At 42.2% G+C, this 23,120-nt stretch overlaps 1 protein-coding gene across 3 annotated transcripts in view; it reads left to right on the top strand.

Annotated features, from left to right (window-relative positions):
* Window positions 1-23,120, top strand: part of sema5a (sema domain, seven thrombospondin repeats (type 1 and type 1-like), transmembrane domain (TM) and short cytoplasmic domain, (semaphorin) 5A) — a 126,420-nt gene that overhangs the window by 17,185 nt on the left and 86,115 nt on the right. For all 3 annotated transcript variants that reach the window (XR_009676619.1, XR_009676618.1, XM_061064260.1), the window contains exon 2: window positions 17,806-18,017. Coding sequence is in view for 1 of the 3 variants with exons in the window: in XM_061064260.1 (XP_060920243.1) it covers window positions 17,870-18,017 (148 nt within the window). In the remaining 2 variants the exon portion in view is untranslated. The remainder of the gene's footprint in view (window positions 1-17,805; window positions 18,018-23,120) is intronic.

The raw sequence follows: 23,120 nt of genomic DNA, 5'->3' as shown, positions 1-23,120 counted from the left end.
GGGCACAGTGGCACCATACCCAGGAGACTTGTAATTAGTTGTCTCATTCTGACGTTCTCAAATATTCTTAAAGTTTGTCGTGAAGTCTAAAACTGCATGTGTTGTCGCTACGAGGCAGTTGTGACATTATCTGATCACTGCTTATGTCTTGTTTTTATGTTTGCTGTGTGTGTGGGTGTGGATGGATCTGCTGTTTTACAATGAAGCAAAAGCCTCACTTGCCCCTAATGCATACTGAATTATCATTTCATCTCTGATAAAACCACCAAATGTAGGTTTTACAAAGTGATTTTTATTTGAATACTGCAAACCATAACCACCATTAGTACATATAAGTTAGGCTTCTTAACCTACTGTTATTAACAGTATTATGATTCCAATATTTTCCCTTAATACACCTTTTTGGATTCCTAATGCCCTGAATTTTTACATTTTTTCCTTTTGGTGAAATATCTTAATAATAGGCCATTGCATTATCATGAAATAAAGTTGAGACATTCCTTAACCCCTGTAGATGAATCACTTTAGTCTGTAGTCTCATAGGGACCCATCGTACACCTATGTGTTTGTTTTAAAATAAGTTGTGGTCAGTTGCGGAGCTTCCATTTTCCTATCTTGAGGACGCAGAAAACGACTGTGCTTAAGACCACCTAAAACCTGGTCTAAAGTCTGTGCCTTAGACCACCTAAAACCTGGTCTAATGTCTGTGCCTTAGACCCCCTAAAACCTGGTTTAAAGTCTGTGCCTTAGACCACCTAAAACCTGGTCTAATGTCTGTGCCTGAGACCCCCTAAAACCTGGACTAAAGTCTGTGCCTTAGACCACCTAAAACCTGGTCTAATATCTGTCCTTTAGACCAACTAAAACCTGGTCTAAAGTCTGTGCCTTAGATCCCCTAAAACCTGGTCTAAAGTCTGTGCCTTAGACCCCCTAAAACCTGGACTAAAGTCTGTGCCTGAGACCACCTAAAACCTGGACTAAAGTCTGTGCCTGAGACCACCTAAAACCTGGACTAAAGTCTGTGCCTGAGACCACCTAAAACCTGGACTAAAGTCTGTGCCTTAAACCCCTAAAACCTGGACTAAAGTCTGTGCCTTAGACCACCTAAAACCTGGACTAAAGTCTGTGCCTTAAACCCCTAAAACCTGGACTAAAGTCTGTGCCTTAGACCACCTAAAACCTGGACTAAAGTCTGTGCCTTAAACCCCTAAAACTTGGTCTTAAGTCTGTGCCTGAGACTACTTAAAACCTGGTCTAAAGTCTGTGCCTTAGACCACCTAAAATCTGGACTAAAGTCTGTGCCTTAGACCCCCTAAAACCTGGACTAAAGTCTGTGCCTTAAACCCCTAAAACCTGGACTAAAGTCTGTGCCTGAGACTACTTAAAACCTGGACTAAAGTCTGTGCCTTAGACCACCTAAAACCTGGACTAAAGTCTGTGCCTTAAACCCCTAAAACTTGGTCTTAAGTCTGTGCCTGAGACTACTTAAAACCTGGTCTAAAGTCTGTGCCTTATACCCCCTAAAACCTGGCCTAAAGTCTGTGCTTTAGACCACCTAAAACCTGGTCTAAAGTCTGTGCTTTAGACCACCTAAAACCTGGTCTAAAGTCTGTGCCTTAGATCCCCTAAAACCTGGACTAAAGTCTGTGCCTTAAACCCCTAAAACCTGGACTAAAGTCTGTGCCTTAGACCACCTAAAACCTGGACTAAAGTCTGTGCCTTAAACCCCTAAAACCTGGACTAAAGTCTGTGCCTTAGACCCCCTAAAACCTGGACTAAAGTCTGTGCCTGAGACCACCTAAAACCTGGACTAAAGTCTGTGCCTGAGACCACCTAAAACCTGGACTAAAGTCTGTGCCTGAGCTTAAACCCCTAAAACTTGGTCTTAAGTCTGTGCCTGAGACTACTTAAAACCTGGTCTAAAGTCTGTGCCTTAGACCACCTAAAACCTGGACTAAAGTCTGTGCCTTAGACCACCTAAAACCTGGACTAAAGTCTGTGCCTTAAACCCCTAAAACCTGGTCTAAAGTCTGTGCCTTAGACCCCCTAAAACCTGGACTAAAGTCTGTGCCTTAAACCCCTAAAACCTGGACTAAAGTCTGTGCCTTAGACCACCTAAAACCTGGACTAAAGTCTGTGCCTTAAACCCCTAAAACCTGGACTAAAGTCTGTGCCTTAGACCACCTAAAACCTGGACTAAAGTCTGTGCCTTAAACCCCTAAAACTTGGTCTTAAGTCTGTGCCTGAGACTACTTAAAACCTGGTCTAAAGTCTGTGCCTTAGACCACCTAAAATCTGGACTAAAGTCTGTGCCTTAGACCCCCTAAAACCTGGACTAAAGTCTGTGCCTTAAACCCCTAAAACCTGGACTAAAGTCTGTGCCTGAGACTACTTAAAACCTGGACTAAAGTCTGTGCCTTAGACCACCTAAAACCTGGACTAAAGTTTGTGACGCAGTGACTTCCTGATATTAGATATTAGAAGGATGGGCAGATATAGGCGAGTTTCACAGAACTCTTCCACTAACTGACGGAAAGCTATTGTTTCTGTTTCTTTTTCTTTCCAAGCTCTCCTCTGTGCTCATGGCTGTGCTCCGCTGCACTCACGTTCCAGAAACAGACCCAGTGGAAAGAGCGGGTCAGAGTGAGGGGGCTGCCCACAGCGAGCACCAGGCATGGTCCTGGACCCGAACTGTTGGGGGTTCTGTGCCTTGCTCAAGGGCAACTCAGCAGGGCTCAGGAAGTGACCTGGCATTTCTCCAGCTAACAGACCAATTTTCAGACTTGGTCCGCACTGGCACTTGACTCGGCAACAAGTCCAAGTCCCTGCAGACTGAACTACTGCAACACACCTTTGTATAATCAAGCGACTTAATCCAACCTCTTTGTGCTCTGCGCCTCAGATTGTTTGCTCCTTAACCAGCGAAATCTAATCTGACACGCCGGAAATCACTTTGCGCCACAGACTTTTACTTAGTAGCTAAAAGTATGTCAATCTGGGGCGCTGGTGGGACAGTGGATAGTGTGGGCCCAGGTTGGAATCCAACCTGTGGCTCCTTTCCCGCATGTCATACCCCCTCTCTCTCTCCCTGATTTCCGACTCTATCCACTGTCCTATCTCTTGAATAAGGGCACAAAAAGCCGAAAAATAAATCTTGAAAAATCCGAAGAAAAAAAATGTCAATCTTCAAACATGATAGACGAAACGTTAGCCAACAGCAAAAATAGTCATGTTCTTCCGTTTGGTTGTAAAGAGGGACAGTTTTGTTCACATAAATATGCTGATTGTAAAGGACAATTATGAAGTGATTATTAAGTAGCCGTGGTAAATCAATGTATCGAAATAGCTCTCAAAGATCAGACAGGTGCATCCCATCCATTTTCTTTAACACAGGCAATTGTGTGTCAATGTGTGTGTCTTTTCTTAGTCTGCACACCTGCAATCACATTTTTGCTTGCTGTACATTTCCGTTGCCCGCCCCGTTCGTCTATCGTGGCATGTTGATGGTCTGGCAGCAGTACACCAGAGCAGTGGATTAACTGTGCAGTTCATGCTTTCTGTCTGAAGTTTCATGCTTTTAAAGCGGGGCAGAGTGTCATTGATCTGAGAGAGAGACAGTGTGGAAACATTATAGTGAGACCTGATTAGTAAGAGTGTAGCGTGACGCGCCGAGGGATCAGCATCAATAATGACACCCGGAGAAAATCTGCTTGAGCCTCGGTTTTCTATTTCCCTTAGAAGTTTGATGTCTCCCCTTCTGTCCTTGTCTACAAAGTGTGGCAGCATCTCAAACGCGTAACCCCCCACCTCAGTGCTGCTATGAAGAGTGTGTCATTTAATAGGAACTTTATGCCTTCCTGTGTAAGTGCCACAAAGAGAAATGTCAATCTGACACTTTTACAGGGATGTTGAAGTTCACCTTCAGTTTGGTTAACTCGTGCTACCATTTCCTCTTTCACCACCAGCGCTTCCTTCTTTGAGGGCAAAACCCTCGTTTAACCAGCTGGTTCCTTCCTAGCCCTTTTTTCGACTTGTGCTCTGATTCACTGCTTCTGGTGACCTTCCAATTGGCATTTACAGAGGAAATCTACCTGCACAAAAGGCTTTGTCACGTTGGTTATTAAGCTCATGCTGAAGGACAACTTGGTCATTAAGCCTTTGGACCTAAGCTTGAAGATAATGGAATCTTTTGATGTGGAAGAAATGGCCATGGTAGTGTGGTCTTAAGCTTTATACTTGCCACAGTAGCGATGTTGTGTTACCTTAAAATAAGCATTAGAGTGAGATGTATAAAAGGTTCCTTAAGATGTAAACTATCAACTTCAGTACTTCATGTTTAGTGTGTGAGGGGTGAATATCCATGCTGGATTGTAGAGGGTAGAATAAAGTTTCACAAGTTTATTCAAACAAAATAATGTAGTTACTATGCAGTAAAGAGGTGAACTGAAGACATAAGGCCAAATCATTCTGAAGATGTTAAGATGAATTAAAAGTGTTTCTTGATTGAACTTTTTACACTGTTATGTGCTTTCTTTAAGGGTGGTGTTAAGGCAGGCTACAGGACTGTAAGTATCTGCAAGTGGAAAACACTGTCGCAATGATGGACTCCCCTATCTATTAATATTTACAATCGCTTCCCTTACTCTCCCCCTCGCTTTCGCAGTTTTACCCCTCCGAGAGTGTGTTGCGAGATGTGCATGTTGTTGTGCTTCGTCAAAAAAACAGCCTGGCCCCTCTCTCAGGGGGAAAATACGCCGGATCACACAGAAGGAGATGCAATTACCGCATCCCAGCGGAATCCTAATCACCGAGGCCTGATGTTAAAAGTTATCCTCTTTAATGGTTTGAATTTCAAAGACGCAGCACAAATCATTTGATTTACTCACTCCCATCTTCACAGCATGTAAATAAGCTTATTAGGCAGCCATTTTTAATATGTGCAACCCGTAACCTCGAGAGGAGCTGTGGACTTTATTCACCAGTGGAATGAAGTGTTTACAGGGAATATGTTTATCTTACACTCTTTTTGAGTGTAGCAGAATTCAGTCTGCGAAGAAAGTTTAAACGGAAATGTGGTTGAATTATTATTATTTTTTTAAACTTCAACCCTTCAACAATTATAATGCAGGTTACTTTTTTCTTACTCGGCAAATTTGTGCACTGCATTTAACATATTTATATGAAGGCAGAATCAATACATTTCAAGTTGACTGCCTTCTGAATGAACCACCAACTAATAAAGTCGTCTTCAGGACTCCTACTGGGAATCAAATGCCCAATTAGAGGCCTTACCCTTAGGCCCTGCGCCAGTAGAAGTGAACAGAAATAAGGAGGAAGGAGGGACACAGAAGCAGCACAGCCGTAGTTAGGCTGAACTTTTTTCGCCTTTATATGGCCTTAATAGATCCAGAGACAGAACCTGCCTGGGGCCAAGGTGTGCAGGTTGGTTGTAAAAGTGGCTCCAAATCTCAGGCGTTTTTCTATTTTTGAGGAGGCTGACTGTCAGACTGGCAAGTCCATTCAGTTCTCTGTGACACAAAGTCCTTCAGGCTCCTTACTACTGTGCTGAAAAGAAAGAAAGGGTAGACTGACAGTGGAACAGAGGGAGATAGGACTACATCTGTTTGCTTGGTCTAGCCGAGACACGATCACATCGGTTGCCTGTGGGCTCCGTCTACGACTGTACTCCTCTGTTGTTCCTCTTCACCCTTGGGAGACTTGTTCGGGGAGACAGTAGACTCAGGCAAGCACACACATGCACACATGCACACAGGCCGCTTCTGCTGCACCCTCGCTGTGTTGAAACAGCTGCTGCTAACCAAATCTCTGCCTCTCATTAATGCTATAACTTTCTGCTATTGTGCCTCTCTGGTGCTAACGGGACAAATTAGAAAGGCCAGGCCACTAAACAGACACACAGAGACGAGCACACGTGCACACGCCCGGGTAATTAATTGGTTCCACTGGAGCCAAGAGCTAATTTATTATCCCTCCTGCCACATTTCTTCAGCTACAGTAAGACAGCTTCCTTATGGCCCTTTCCCATCTGTAGGTCCTTTATGTGTGTTCGAAGTGTAGTACGTGGGATATGATGTTTTTGTTTTCCACCGACAAAGAGCTGGTTGTTGTTGTTGTTGTTTTTCAGGCATATAATTACTGAGCTGTAGGAGTTGGCAGCCTGTTAGGCTTGTTAGCTTGATTTGTTGATTGCAAGAAATATGTGGGAAGATATAGTACTCTTCTCTCTGGGTCCCCCCCCCCCCCCCCCCCCCACACACACACACACACACACACCTCCCTCAGGGTTTAACCGATTTGGACTTGGCCAGTGAAGGGCAGAATTCAAAAGAAAGAATAACACCTTAGAGATTCATTTTCCCCATGCCGATTGTGCCACATTATTTATGAAAGTAGTGATTCAAAACATCATATCTCTAAAACCAGCCTCTAATGTATCGCAATTGTAGGCTATCTTGTGTTTTGCACGAGGACTCTTAAATCTACATTATTTTCTGCCATCTTGTAGACAAGTAATTGCTGTAAACACAAAACTGACATCTCCCTTTAATTGAATAATGCTAGCCTTTTAGAAATATTTGTAAAATACATTGACACTTCCAACAGCTGTAATAATTTACAGCCAAACCTGAGGCTGACATATTCACTCTCCTCTCCACTTGTTTGAGACCCTTCTCACATTTCACAAAGCTTTTTTAAATTGTATTTATTTGATTAATTAATATATGTTTTTAACTAAATTGGTCCCAAAGAGTTCTGATTTTTTTTTTTACAGTGGTGACCTTAATTACCAAACGAACACATTGGTTAATAAGTTAAAAAAAAAACATTGATGGAATAAGAAAAAAAACATTTTTTTAATGTACAAGGTTGAGATTACTCTTGCAGTAGCTGCAAAAAACATAAATGTTTCCCTTCCAAGTAAAGTTTGTACTAATAATTGTGGACTTTGTAATTAGCAATAAATTGAAGCTTTGTATTTGCTGTTAGTCTGTAGCTGAGGACAATGTTACCTCTTGATGTGATAATGGACTTTGACTTTTCTAGTGTTCTGACTGATCAAAGCTATTTTACACTACATATCACTTTCACCCATTCACACCACATTCACACACTCACGACTGCCCGACAGTATTACACCATCCACACAGCCGGGGTAGCAGGGGCCATCAGATGTTCAGTGTCTTGACAAAGAACACTTCAACATGTCACTTGAGGAGGACCCCTCCGACCTGCTGGTTGATAGGGGTCGGACTTTGCCATTGAGCCTCATCCGCCTGTCAAATAATAAAGATCACGCTAAAGTGCAACGACTGATTGAACTGTTCTTTTTAATTCCCTATCTGCTATCGAAGATGCAACAGAACATTCAGCTGAAAGCTCTGCTCAGTTCTGTACATTTACCGAGTGTAACCAAAGACACTCGACCTCCCCTGCAGTGGAATCTTTCTGTAAGAGATTTCATCCATCACTCCCCCAGTCATCTCCCGTCAGCACTAAAGCTGATATGATTGATTACAATATCAGTAATTAGATGATTCAATTCCGCAGAGCACTGTGCAGAACCAAAAAAAGAAACCCACTGATTTCATATTCTCAGCTCTATGAGAGGAATTTACCCTTGGATGGTTGTAATTTTCTCTTCATGTAGAGTCTGGTTAGCATCAAGGTATAGCATTTCATTCCTCTGCAAGGTGCACCCATGCCCTTTTGGAAGTATAGATCAATGAGCTGCATGGCCCTGTAGTTAGAAGCTGCACTTGATATTGGGAGAGCAGCGACTGCCTTCACTTTGTTTCTTAACCTCAGAGCTGCAGAAAAAGCAGCTGTTTTTTTGTGTGAATGGCAAGGCGGTTTTAGTCCTGCGTGTGTGCACAGCTGTAGACTGTGATAGTGTAATTTTGCGCCTAGTGAGACAGTCGGCTACCCGTTAGCCAAGCATGTAATTAAAGCTTTAAAAATGTCACCATTCCTCAGTGGTGGGCTTTATGCCCCTTATCGCTGTGGTCCCAGGTGAGTGTGTATGTCCCCGTCAGAGCCAAGAGTTTAATTTTTGTGTTTCCTTCATGTGTGGTGGGTTATTCTTTATTTTAAGTCTTGGAGTCTTGCGGCCATCTTCCCTTTTGTTGCCTTGATCAGACATCAGATGACATGGCTGTTCTTTGGTGGATTGGCCTGCTAATACATCACACAGAGTACAACAGAGGCTTTGAAGTGCAAGAAATCTTTGATGCCCGTGAATCATCCAAGCAGTAAAACGTTGAGAAAATGACAGAAAACTCTTCAAACATCCATCAGGGGATTGTTTTGATCATCTCCTGGGTGAAAGAGAGCCTGATACTGTGCTTACAAACCAGTTCAAGGTATTGGGGTGGGTGTTAATCTTCAGTTATTACTCTTGAGCTAAAGTCATCCATGACACGGGCATTGAAAAAGTGCCTAAAAACTTTGTAAAAGGGGCCTAACACTTTGCTCTCCTGTCAGAGAGGGAACTTTGTAGTACCTTGCTGAGGCTGTTATGGAAATATTTACTCTCAGTGAGATGTAGTTTTGGGACAGCTCTGACAAACTGTTTCTTCTCTGAGATTTAAGACACTCCAGAACTGCAAGGTTGTTGTGACAATTTTCCCCCTGTGAACAGTGCTCTCCTGACGCTGGGATCTGCTCAGACAGTAGCCCGAGGGTCTGGGCTGTGTGTCAGAGCCGCTGTCTCAACAGACGATCAGTGCCGGGGTCGGCCACAGGGTTTTTTTTTTTTTCTTTCAAAGTGACACTGTTTTATACAGACATCTCTCCACGGCGGCAGCAGCAGCAGCAGCAGCCTGGCTTTAGAGGTAGGTCTGGTGGGATTATGTTAATTGGTAATGACAGGCAGATAATGAGCTGTCTACTGATCCTGATGAAGATGATGGTTCCATTCCTCTGTATATGCTTCATGTAGCTTTGTCTATTGTCTCATATTCCTCCAGGCTCTTTGTTTATACGGTTTAGCCAAAAGTTTGACTTTTTTTTTTGTAAAATCATGACAGATTTGTGTCTGAGAAGTGGATGAGAGTCTGTAGGCTAAATATAAAGCTACAGCCTGAGTGGCGGGTGTCAGACAGTGAGAAACAGCTAGCCTGACTTTGTCTAAGCTTGTTTGAATAATTCAGTTGAGCTAACCTAAATGAACTGACATCATGCTGTTGGTTGACTTGGACAATTACATGGTTGAAAACAGAAAGTTTTGGGAGTTTCTACTGGTTGTTCAGAAATGTTTATGGTGTTGGTGGCTTTTTTTTTTTAGAAGTTTGAATGTGAATATAAGACACAATATGATCCTGCTTCTTTTGGTGTTACTGCACTGTTCTAACTGAAGGTCCAAGAAGACTGCACTCAGTCTTTTTCTTTGAGAGAAAGTCGAATTATTTTAGTCATTTGTTAGCATAATTAGCAGACATTGATGGGTGCATGGACTCACTATGCCTAGCTTGCTATCTCAACATGTTTGCTAACTTATGTAGCCAGCTATTGTACTGGCCCTAATGATAAACCTTTTAACTTTGGAAACTTAGTCTTTGCTAAGCCTTCCGTCCTCCAAACCTCTCTCCGCTTGTCAAAATGTGGACACTAATGGCTTAAATTAAAAAAAGAAAATGTGTTGGCAAAAATGCCAAATTGGAGGTTTCAAAACAGCAGTCCTCACAGTAATGGGTGAGATTATGTTGGCTGTATACACTTTTTTAATACAGTATGTGGGCTTGATGTTTACCCTGCTAAGCTAAGCTAGCAACTTGGTGATTGCTTGAGAACTAGCTTACAGACATAAAGGTTGCATCAATACTGTCATCCAATCTTGAACCCTGACAAGAAAGTGAATGAGCTTCTTTCCACATTTGACTTTACTATCTCTGATAACCTTGTCCTAAGTCAAGAGCCCACCTCCAAAATGATAAACTCAAGTAATTATGAAGTCATCTCTGTGGGCTATACAAGTCCTGACTGCCTAAATTTGAACTTGAAAGGCCAATCCCACCCGTATTTCTGTAACATCACAGGGCTACAAGCAAACTACCTCCAGGAATCAGGAGGCAGCAAGACAGGGCCGGCTCACACCTGTAATCTGTAGTGGTGTTTTAGAGCCTTCACTGATGTTTCTCTCGGTCATGATGTCACTTTTCTCTCCCACATATTACCTGTTTTTGAAGCTTTTCCGCGTCTGGAGTTGTGTTGAGTAGACACACTGGCACTCCACATTGGGGCACGTAATACATCAGCATGAGTGCTAGCTGAGTAAAAATAACAGCATGATTTGGGAAGCTTTGGAGAGTAAGGGCGGGACTTGAATTAAATTGCCGGGTGTGTTTGTGAGCAAGACAGTGGAGAGAGTGAGCGTGTGCGTTTCTGTGGCAAATGTGTGTGATGTACGTCCCAGATTTAACTGGACCAGAGCTTTGGTTGTGGCCGTCAGGGCTCAAGCTCAGCACAGTTCACAGCCTTGGGTATGTTGTAGATTCATTGTGTTTTTCAGTATGTGAAATAAAAACAAAAACAGTACCAAAGAGAGCAGGTGTTTACAACCATTACTCAGGAGAAGAGGAGGGTGACATTTTCTTAAATTGACCCCATGGCTACTAACTGTGAAAAAAAAGTTTTTGAAGAAGTTTCGTGAAACAAACTTGGAGTGAAGTAAACCAATCTGTGGTGTTAACTTCAGTATAACACTGGAGAGGCTTTATGCTGTTCCTTGTCCCCAGCGCCTGTGTTTCATCAACTGAGTTCCTTTCCTCCATATGCTGAAGGCAGAACATGCACAGTAAATCACAGTTCGATTTTTGTAATCCTATGCAGCGCTGTAAACCTAACAACAGATTGGAACGTCTAGGATTGACAGCAGGGGGGGGGGGAATGATCCAGTATTTGTTTGATTTAGTGTTCATACCCTTATAGAGCTGCTTGTGAAACATACCATATTTCAGGCTCAGAATCAGATTATGTGCAAGCAGATATACATTACACTAAAGAAATAAATATTTGCAACTCATATCCAAATAGTGATTTCTCAAAGACTGCAGAACCCTTTCTTGGTAACAAACTAACATCCACAGGGCTCGAAAGTTGAACTGAAATTCAAAACGTCTTCACTTTATACAACAGGAAATATAAACTTAAATAGCTATTCTATGTATTTTTCATGAAGCAGATGAGGATGAAACTGTTTCAGATATATCAGTCCCAAGTCCGTACTCGGCTCATTGTGGATGATTCCCATGGCAGCGGTTGTTTTGAGTCATCCTGTGTTGTAAACAAACACCATGGCCCTGAATAGCTAACACATTTTAATGAATGTACTAAGTGGAATTTATTGTTATCCCGTCTATGTACAATACTCAGGGTAGAGCAGAACAAAATGTGTCCTTCTTCAGGGTTTATGGTTTACACAATTAGAAAAAGTTCAATTTACAAGAGACATAAAAAACTGCTTAGGAGAAAAGTTCTCTGTGCCAAACATCCCTATCTAGAATAATGCTAAGTGACCTTGTTTGTCCCTTTTCATAACCAAACTTTTTACAAGACCCATATTGTTAAGTTTGTCTTCTATTCAAAAAAAATGGAAGCTGGCGAGCTAGGGTAACTAGCATCTTCTTAGAAGTAACGCTAATTATATTTGCCTGTGACTGCGCTCTCTTCTCTCTGCGCCACTGCTGTTTTTGTTGCTGTTTTTTTGTCCATTTTGTTAAACTTCGCTTGCTTATATTTCATCTGATGTTCCGTTTTATTTCTCTAAACTTTACTGTCAGTAAACTAGCTTGTTACCTGCCTATGCCAGTGTTACAATATAACAAACTATTTTAAGTGCTAAGTAAAAAAAAAAAAAAAAGGCCACTTGAGAGGGTTAAATGCTGTGAGAGTGTCTGCGAAAGAAAAAGTGTTCAATGCCAAGTTACTTGACTTTAAAAATGAGTCCTACTACTAAAAGAATAATAACAACATTAAGAAGAAACATTTAAGCAGGTCAGATAGTCCAAGGTGGACACACACACACACACACACACACACACAAACATAAACATACACACACAGGAAAATGTACTTCATGCTAAAATGTAGAGAAATATTGGTACAGTGCATGGAGTGTGAAATACATTCAGCACTGGGTGTGTGTGTGTGTGTGTGTGTGTGTGTGTGTGTGTGTGTGTGTGTGTGTGTGTGTGTGACAACAGGGAGAAATAATTTGAGGGCGCGACAAAGATAAACTGCACACGTGCGCATTTGATTTGCGCTTCAGAAGCCACTCTGTGCATCACAGATAAGGTTTTGAAACAAACAAGCCATCAGATCCAAGAGCACTTTTCAATCCCACTCTTGGGGAGACACAAACATTTCCACGCAAAGGAATTAATCTGCTCTCTGATCCGGGGGTCGTCAGGTGGAAAGGACCCCTTCTGTGCTGCGATGAGCCTTTGACGGGGATATCATCGCTCCCAGGCTCTGTCTGTCATCCCCTGCAGGGCTCCCGTGAGAGATGCCCAGCTGACTGAGGTGGACTGAAACAGGGAGGGGAAAGGTCACTGAGAGGTAGAAACAGAAAAAGGGGGGATAGATGACGATAGAAGTTTGAGAAATCTGTCAAATGGTCATGGGAGAAAAAGAAACCTTGTGACAGCCAGAGAGAGGAAAAGTCAGTCAGTTGGCCACGAGAACTGTCAATCATGTTGGTTTTTTTTAACGCAGCAGTCATTCACTGACTGCGGCGCATCATCTGTCCTTCTGTCAGCCAGTCGTCTGCTTCGTTATTTGGTGGGATCATTTGTCACACAGCCTGAAAGTCAGTCTGTGAGTCAACAGTTCATTCAGCCACTCTGTAAGCCCTTCCTTTTTTTTTTGTTGTATTATCAATTAATAATTCAGCTCAGTCATAAAACACTCAATCAGTCTGACATCCAGAAATACCAAGATAGTGCGCTGTCATTTCCAGACAGCAAAGTAAAGAGCAAACATCTGCGTCATTCCTCTGTGTGTGCTTTGGTCCCGTCACAAGACACCAAAATCGCCCGGTTGGCAGACGAACAGCAAACAAAAACTGCCCATAACCCGTCTGATAGACTGAGCGATAAACACTCAAACACACAAATACGCATTTAAGTGATCCCTCTGACAGACAGCTATATAAAGCAGCTCTATATTGTCTTTGTGTTGTCGTCGAAAAAGCAAAGTCTGCGTCGTTTTTTGGTTTTTTTTATGGGTTTGTGTGTCATGTCTGGACAGAGAGAGAAGCATCTCTCAGCACAGCGCTTTGACCCCGAACTCACACTCCCACGACTCTTGTTTGGACAGATGGATCATCACTGCCTCGCTCACATTTGACAAACGTGTTTATGCCTAACCCTGTGTGTGTGTGTGTGTGTGTGTGTGTGTGTGTGTGACCAATAGAACGGCACATTTATTCAGGAGTCTATTCATTATGTATGGTGTAATTCAACCGTCCTGAAGTCAGACAAAATCGATAGTAGTGTTCAAATGATCCTCTCTCTACAGTCAGTACTGCAGGAAGACTTCCATTGATTAGGTAGCTGACACCTCAGCTGCCAAAATGCAAAGATGCAGAGGAGTCTGTGTGTGTATTACTGACATTATGTAACTGTCCACAAGTACAAAGCTTACAACTGTCCATGCTGAAAAAAACATAATTCAACCTGCTACATATTCCTGCAAGGGGACAACAACATGCTGTCTTGATATGTCAGACCACCACACTGCAGCGGCACAATATTTTTGCAGAGTAATACTAAAAAACATGTTTTCCCTCGCTGATGTCCTTCAAGCTAATAATCACACACTCCAGTGGTTCATTTTTTATGAATTTCTTTATTATATTGATTCCTCCAACATTTCTGCAACGATTATGACAGATGTCTGAACATATGTTCCATGTGAGCATTTGCACCGTAAGCATGTCGATGAAAATTGTCCCAGGAGTCTTCTGTCAAACCCTTCGAGAAGCAGCTTAATTAATTCAGACGAAGAAGTCTAACACGATGGCGTCGCAGGATGACGACCGAGAAAAGTGTTTGAGGATGCAGACTTATTTAAGCTATCATAAAAGTTCGGAGACAAGCACTTTATGAGGTACTGTTTTCTATACGTTAAACAGTACATCATACATATTAAAGCAATATTCAACAGTTACTTTGAATTTGTTTTGAAACATTGGGGGGGGGGGGGGGGGGGGGGGGGGACGACAAGTTATGCTGTATTATCTGCCCAGAACATGCATTTCAGGTGTCAAAGTCATTTACCCCATGTTAAGATTTGTGTGTGGCTCTGGCTCTCTCTGCTAAGTGCCCTGAATGCACCTGTGTGTTATCCATCACCGTTTCCCAGGGTGGATTCCAGTGTGTGTGTGTGTGTGTGTGTGTGTGTGTTTGGACTGTGAATGCACTGGTCTTTTTGTGTGTGTCTGTATTTGTAGAGGTGTGAGAGAGACAAAGAACAAGGTAGGAGTGGGAGCAGGAGGAGGAGGAGGAGGAGGAGGAGGAGGACGAGGAGGAGGTGGTACTAATGCCCTGGAGATGATTTAGAGTTTAGAGCTCGCTGTGCAGCTCAGAAAGCTTTCGCAGTTCTCTCCCACAGGACCAGTCGGTGGCTTGTGGTGAGTTATAGAGAAAATTGGATCCACCAGAGATCTCTAAAGGGGAACGCAACAACTGTTGAAAGTGTTTTGGTTTTAAATCAAGTCGTATAGCTGTCTGCGTTTGCTCTGTTTTAAAAGGCATGATGTATGAGCATGTGTGGACATAAATCAGGTTATTTGTGGCTCTTAAAAAGTTACACATGCATGTTTAAAGACAGCTGGCTCAGAAGTATTTACACTATCTGTGATTTTTTTTTTTTTAAGGTCGTAATTGTTTCACAATGCAATAACTGGTTTGATATGAATGCAAATATAGAGAGATTCAATCCAGATGTAGAAAGTATAGATCCAATACCTAGAGTTCCACTGCATTTTCACACAAATATGGATTAGAGATAATGAATATTTCAGTAGTTGTTTTATACAAATTTTAATTATGCATTTTTCTATTTTGTGCATATATTTTATGTAAACAATAATGTTAAAGATACATTTTGACATATTGACCACTAGCAGTGCTGTAGAGCAATTATTTTATGATTGGACCAAATTCGCACATTAACACTGGTAACCCAGCACACACTCCTGACGCCGTTTTTCTCGCTATTCCACTGATCGACAGTTCTTCTCGGTAGAGTGTGATGCAAAGTAGCACTGTGTTAACAAAGACAAAGAATAACGCAACAACTCCCAGGCAAAACTTTTTGGTCAACGTTGAAAATTTTAATTAAAAGTTATTTTAAAAAATGGCTGTGGATGTGTTTCGCATGGAAGCAAAACAAAACACTGACTGCATGACAGAATGTGCTTGCTTGAAGACTCCACAGAGCAGGTTTTAATGGTAAATTGAAACACAATGTTTTTTTAAAAAGATTAAATGGTGAGTTCCAAAGAAACTGCTTATTATAAAAGATGGTTGCATAATAGACCTTGAAGCATCCATACAACTGCATATATGAAATGGAAAATGTTGTTACCTGAATGTGAACTAGTGTGTTCACATATCTGTGTGTACGTGTGTGTGTGTGTAGGCAGGTGAACTGTCAGGAGGTCATGTGCAGGGCTTTTACAGATGGAGCGGGGGTGTCAAATAGTTCACATCTTCCTGGCTTTCCTGCTGCCCCTGTTAGCCAGCCACCTGCGTATAAGTGTGTGCTCCTTTTGTGCAATGGTGTGAGTGCAGAGTAATTTATGCCCTGTCTGATAATACACACATAATCACAAATGTAAAAACTTTCATAATCTCACTTTTCTGCCTTACATTTAACCTCTGAGCCCACCAGATAATGAAATATATCCCTCCTACGTAAACACAGACATGAAGGTATATAGGGCTGAATGAGAAAAGAAAGGAAGAAAGTCATATCACTGAAATACCTGGGGAATATGACTCGCTCGCTCTCAGCGGCAACAGGTAAAATGGCTTTTTAGTGAGGAGAAAAAACATTAAAGATTGTCAAGGAAAACCGGCAGACAAAGAAAAGTGACACATGAAATGACAGGTTGACTAAAGCGAAACTGAAAAAACTACAGAGGCTGACGTGAGAACCATCGAGACGAAAGGGAAACAGGGAAACGATAGGCAACCGGCACTGGCTGTCACTTGCTTCCCTCTGCTGTGGCTGACAGGTGTTTTACATTATTTTTGTGGGTGAAAGGGGGGAAAGAAAATACACATTTTACCGCCGCCCGTGCATTTCATACACTGGATACAATTCCATACAGGCTCCGAGGTCATGGAGCGTATTGAGGCAGACTAAAGACAGAGTAAACTTTCCATTGAGCGAGAAAATGGAATAACAAGCGGCGCACTCACAGCATTAGGGATTTCATTTGAAAGCAGGACTAGAGAGGTGCCTTATGTTTTACCCTGGAGCTACTCAAGCTTTCTAGCACTAAGAGGAACTCATACTTCAGAGGAAAGGTTGTTTTTTTTTCTGAGGAGAGCAAACATTTAAGAATTCTTTCCTTCTTTGCACACTTCACTTTGCCTTTTTTTGTCTGTGAAGCGTGCAGATTTTTCCATATTTTGCTCCGTTCCCACAACAAACATGATATTAATAGTTTTTGCTTATTTGCAACCCACTGTTCACACTAAATCAGCTCTGTCACGGAGGCAGGATTGTTCTGTTCCTGTTCTACAAAGCTCAATTTCTCCCCCTCTGACTGGACAGCAGATGAAAAGCCTGTTTCGCATATAATACAATAATAAGCCCGCTCCGCATGTTTGGCTTCAGAATACATTTTCTCTCATGACACATTAGCAAAGCAAATGCTTACCCTTACTTGTGCTTTCAGACATTCAGTATCTCCGCTCACTCACACACCACACACTGCTCAAAATGAGCTATACAGTCAGGGAGGCGTATTCTTGTGTTGCGCACAGCATGAATCCATCTTAGTAATAGCATTACATTAATGATTAAAAAGTAATGATGTAGAGGGTCTCGAATGCTCATCAATTCACCCCCACGAAGAAAAGAAATCATAAACAATTGAGATGTAGAAGCTGCTTTGTTTTGCTCCCAGCAAATGATCTCTCTGGGATGCTGCCGCGAGCATTTTATAATAATCACATCCAGCAATTGGAGGGTTCGGCTGTGAATAAAAACATATCAGATTTACAGCAGCTATAGGATTTAATTCACCCATGAGGAGTGCTGTGTCGAGCAGCTCTGTGCATATATCACTCGCACGTGCACATAAACAAATAGACTTTTAATAATGAATGGCACATGAATGCATCAGACCCAGCACACGCTGAACTTTTGCTCCTCTGCAGAGGAAACAAAGGGATGCAAGAGAAGTTTGTATAACAAACACACATCAGAGGTGTGAGGTAATGCAGAGCCATGTCTGATTCATGCTCAGGGTGTCAGAGGTGAAAGGTGGGGAGGACTTGAGCTGTCATTGAGGATCACACAGGCTGGTGTTGCAGATAAAACTTCCCAAACATTTTTCTCCCCTCAATCTGTCACACTGTGTCTTCTTTGCTCCTCTCTTATTTCCTGCTTGTACAGATTTACTTTAGCTGCTTTTTTCATCTCCTGCAGTGAATCCTCTGTGATGCAGAGAGGTGCTACACTGAATCATGTTTTTAGGACCCTTGGTTATGAACTCGTGTGAAATAAGTCCATGTGTAAACATGAATCCATCCTTTTCTGTCCTTTCAGGTTAGTTTCTCCAATGCTCTTGGCCCCTGAGGCCTGAGGAGAAGTGAGCCAAGCCCAGGCCCCCATGGGACGCCCTGTTACCCAGCATGCACTGCTGCTGCTGCAGTGCATGCTGGTTCTGCGGCCTGGAGGCGTGGCCAGTAGGAGAGGGCCGGTGCTGCTGCCCGAATCACCCTGTCACAAGATGGAGCACCCACTCATCCCACACTCAGGTAGCCGTCCAAGCAAACCCACACAAACACACACACACACGCGCGCACACACACACACACACACGCGCGTGCACACACACACACACACACACACACAAACACACAAACACACACACACACACACACACACACACACACACACACACACGCACGCACACACACACACACACACGCACACACACACGCACACACTTACTAAATGTCGTGTGTAGTTATTTATATTCTTTTTCTCTCTTCTTCCTCCGTCTTTAACTCTAACCTTCACTGATATCTCGTTACCTTCACACAAGACTAGAATTGTAGACCTTATATGGATTATGTGTGGACTGTTTGGGCGAGATATTTTGCTGTTGCTAGGAGACAAAAACAGTCTCAGACAAGTGCTGTCAGTTTATCACTAAGAAAAAAAAAAGAATGAAAATAATGAAAGAAAAAGTGTTATATGATCTGATGCAAGGTGTAATTATAAGCATGCTTGCTAACTAGCTTAATATCTAAAGTATAGTAACCTTTTCTTTGCGGTCAGCAGAAACACTAAACAGTCAGTTAGAGATTGAAATATTTTAGCATAATTAGCAACGTAAGCTGGCTTGAGAACTAAACCTGAGTTAAACCAACTACTATTATTTCTGCATTTCTTTAATTGTACCCAAGAAAAAGTCCAGTCTGAGATTCAAGTGAAGCTAAAAGCCCGCTTGAGGATGTCATCTCTCAACTCTAACTACATTATTACTTTCTGAAGATGCTAGTTGGGCAGTAAACAATGGAAAGGAAGTCTTGGCTGGAAGTCTTATTATCATTAACTGCTGGCTAAACTGGAAGCCCTGAAAAGTTTACTACAAAAGGTAGTTTGTTCCAGAGGCTACATTGTCTCCAGAAGTTCATAGTCAATGGGTTCCAAGATTGTTCTACTGCGGACAGAAACCATTGTTTTAAAAGTGACAGAGAGTTTTGAGAGCTAAGTAGTCCCTGTAAGCTCCAAATGTGCGGTGTCTCCTCCTTTAGTCCTTCCTTTACCATTTCTTCTTTTCGCTATTTCCCTTCAGACTCAAAGCAGACACAACTTTCCTTGTTCTTTCACTGTGGTGTCTGCACTTTTAGATAAAGTATTTTAATCATCAGGTTTCATTGCCCTTATCCTTATCTTACATTACTATTGAGCAGCTAAACTGTAATGAAATGCTTGTAAAACTTAGCCGAAAGAAAGTATCAATAGCGATCAATGCGGTTCTGTCTACCCTCTGTGAAGCAGCAAAATGTCATCGAGCTGTTTTCAGTCCAGTGGAGTCACAGTCAGATAATCACAAAGGATTCTGTCGAGGGCAAAATTGACCAGAAGACCAAGGTCGCTGCATGTGTCCAAAAGATCCACACGCTGGCAAGGACTGAGTACTGTTGCCGTGCAAGGACACGAGGATTCTTCTTCTACGACCCTTCCTCTCCCAACCTCTTTGTTTTTATTCACGGTCTTTGGCGTGCCATTGTTAGCCGAGGTGGCTCTCCTTCCCTTCTGGGCCAATTGAGTGCAATGATGATGACTAACTGCCCGGCTAACGTGATATGTTCCTGCCTTGTGCTCTCTGCACGAGGGAGATCAACCAGCAGCCGGTGGGTCAGCTGTGGTCATTGCGTTTGTGTTCTCTAATGCACCAGAATGGCCCATTAAGCTCCTGTGGCTTAATGCTTTTTTTGAAATATAGAAGCGTTAATAAAAAAGGGTCTGCATTATAGTTAGCAATCAGACATGGTTCACCAACACAAAGCTGACTGTTCAGAAGAGGAGAAAAGAAAGAGAGCGGAAACGGACACTTAGCTGTCTCTGGTCCAGTATCTTTTTTGTCTGAATGATGGTTTTTGAAGGCGGAGGCTCTTACATAAGTGTTTCAGCAGATTTATTGATAATATATTATATACAGTAATAGATGTTGTGCGGTAACAGCCAGAACGTTAGCTGGCCCTACATTTTTTAGGGCAGAATTTAACTTAAACGTTCTCACCCTGTGCGTATCTCAGTCGTTTTGGCACTTTTACGTTTTTATTTGGTTTGCTTAAGTCTTTAAATTATTGTTTCTAAATTTAACTCAGGTCGAGCAGCACCTACATCATCCCTTGAATCCCACCAACCTGAAACTTGAGGGTGTGTTCAGCATGGAGCTGCTAATCTACTCACTGATTGGACAGTCATTTTCTCCCGCTTCTACTAATGCACATTAAAGTCACCTTCCCATATAATAACTTCCACTGACCTTTTCCTCAAGCCCCGGTGTTGTTTCTATAAAGCATGGAGATTGATGATGTTGCTTAAACGTGAAAAAATGCTTAGTTGTTTTCTTTTTTCTTTTTCGTTATTTTGAAGTTCATTTACACTGGTGAGTGCAGAAGTAAACAATTGTGCCTCAGTATCCCATGGGAAGTGAAATAAATGCAACTACTACATTCCCACGCTTCAGAGGAAGTTCAAACTTCCCAAGGTCGCGCTCATGGGCAGCTTCACTGTCTTGAGTTACTGTACATGGTCAGAACCGGGTTGATATTTAAAGGTTTAATCCTACATCAAAAGCATCCTGACGGGCCCTCAGTGTATATTAATGGGAGGTCAGGCTTTGTTCTCTCGTTGTGGGTTACATTGGGAACAAGATGCAGTCAAGTTAAAGCAGACATGTCCACTGGAACTTTTAAAAGGACGAGTCAGTGTTCATCAAATGATATTGCACAGACGCAGTAACAGCGGCTGTGGCTCAGTTGGTAGAGTTGGTCGTCGCAACTGGACTGGTTGGTGGTTCGATCATCCGGCTCCTGCAGCAACATGTCCGATGTGTCCTTGGGCAAAACACTTAACCCTGATTTGCTCCCGCTGCTTCATTAGCGACGTACGAGTGTGTATGAATGGGGCTAGTTACTTCTGACTTTACGAAGCATCCTCTGCCATTAATGTGGGAATGGGAGTGAATGGGTAGGTGTGACAAGTAATGTAAAAGCGCTTTAAATGGTCAGAAGACTAGATTAGCACTATTCAAGTTCAAACCATTTACAGTATGCATGTAAATTTCTTGGTTTGTCAGATCTGTTTGCCCCTAAAAGTTAACCAACAGTGTCTTAAACTCGCAAGCTTAATAGCCATCATCTTTTGTAAGCCTGCTATTGAAGTGCTAAAGCTCTGCAGACTTTCATGCCTAGAGGTTTTGTTTCCTTGAAGACACAGATTTTACCATCTCCCTTTGTTTACTTACACCCCACCATTTTATTTATACCTTCTCTGAGACATCGTTGCAGAGCAGCTGCTAATTCCCATGATTTCAAGAAGACGTCCATTAATCTTTGCCTTCACAGTTGTATTTTGCTCAGATTTTAATAACTATCCTTTCATGTTTTGATTATAGTCTTTGTGCGGTAAAAAAAAAAAAAAACACACCCCATTGTTCCTCGTAGTGCAGTAAACAGACTTTTTTTCCAGAGACTGTCAAATTACAGCCTCAGATTTTTTTGCAGCAAACGCAAGAAAGGCTGAGTCATGACAAAATGTTCCACACATACACCTAATGCACCAAATGTACACACGCAAACAGTGTGAAAGGGAAGAGAAACCTCTCTTTAACCCTATTATCATTGTCTTTTGTGAGTCATTGTACTCCATGTAATGTAGTGTAATCCCCGGTTGTTGAGAATGTGCAGAGCGTGTCTACCATGGCTTCTGGCTTCAGCAGAGCTGGGAGCGCTACAAACACATTCAACATACCCCTGTGGATCACATCAGCACAACACTCCCACTCTACTCAGGCGAACGTGATCCTGTTGGACATACACAGAGATACATTACGATTCTCAGTCTAATCAGCCTGCTACATAGAAGCCTAAATGTACAATTGATCAAAGCAACAGTTTGACATTTTAATGGATACACTTGTTTACGTCTTGCAAAGAGTTAGATCAGAATATCTTAAACAACTTTTTTTAGTTTGATTAATTTATGTAGCAACAGAAAGCAAATGGTAAGGTAAGCATAGCAATGAGAGTGGAAGAATAGGGAAGCAGCAGATTGACTCTGTCCAGAAGCAGCTTTATATGTCCACTGGGACGTTTAAAAGTCACTTTTCAACATTGAAACCACTTTTTCTGATCATAGTTTCTTCACCCATTAAGACAAGTTAGCTGTCCAATGACTGTTTTTATGCTAATCTAAACTAACCAGCTGCTTACTATAGCTACCTCAGTCCTTTTTCCACCAAGTGGTCCGGTTCAGTTCGGTTCGGCACGGTACCCATTTATTGGCGTTTGCCCTGTCAAAAGTTTGGAATGGTACAATAATAATGGGTCCGTACCGTCCTACTTTTTTGTTACCCTTCTGTTGGGGTTCCAAGGGTACCGATCCGACTCTAAAGGGTCCCTTGTTTACTGTGTCCCTGTTCTTATTCTTCCTTGAACTTAATTAATCACTGTGTTGGGCTGCTATGATGTCACACTATTTCATAGCTGAGGCAGCTTTCTCCATCTGGCTTACACTCTGCTTACCAAATAAGGTTACTGTTGGCTGTGGAAATGCAAGCAAGATCAGGGTTTACCGTACCGAAATTTCATCCCACCTCCTTTTAAATCAAATAACTTAACTGTTAAGTCGAATGTACCTGTCACACTCAACCTCTATCCTTGAACATTTAAACAGGAGGCACTTCTGGTGTCTGTGCTGTGAATCCCTTTGTTAGACACAGTGTGGTAGAAGTTTTGGCAGATATTAAAAACAACCAGAAAGACATTTCTCAATCTTCTGGCTTTTGTGGGTTGTATAAACATTTTCATCAGTTTTGAACCCGTTGGAAATTCCTGATAGTACATGACAGTTATTCATGGATCAAATATGTAAAAAAATATGTTTTGTGGTGCTAGCTTCTCAAATGTGAGGTTGAAAAACATTACTCAGTTTTCTTAGTTGGAGTGACGGGGGAAGGTGGGCAGTAAAAATGCTTTTTCTTCAGTTGCTAGAGCCACTCGTACAGTTTGAGCTGCAGCCTCAGCTTTCTGGGTCGAAAAAGCAGATAAACAATGGAAGAGTGGTTATGATGACCTGTCATAGAAAAGCCAAGGTCAAGGTCTGTCTATGTGTTACAG

The sequence above is a fragment of the Labrus mixtus genome, chromosome 19 (assembly GCF_963584025.1).
Source record: "Labrus mixtus chromosome 19, fLabMix1.1, whole genome shotgun sequence".
Classification (NCBI taxonomy): domain Eukaryota; kingdom Metazoa; phylum Chordata; class Actinopteri; order Labriformes; family Labridae; genus Labrus; species Labrus mixtus.
Note: the sequence above shows the minus strand (reverse complement) of the source record. Positions and strands in the feature narration are given on the sequence as shown.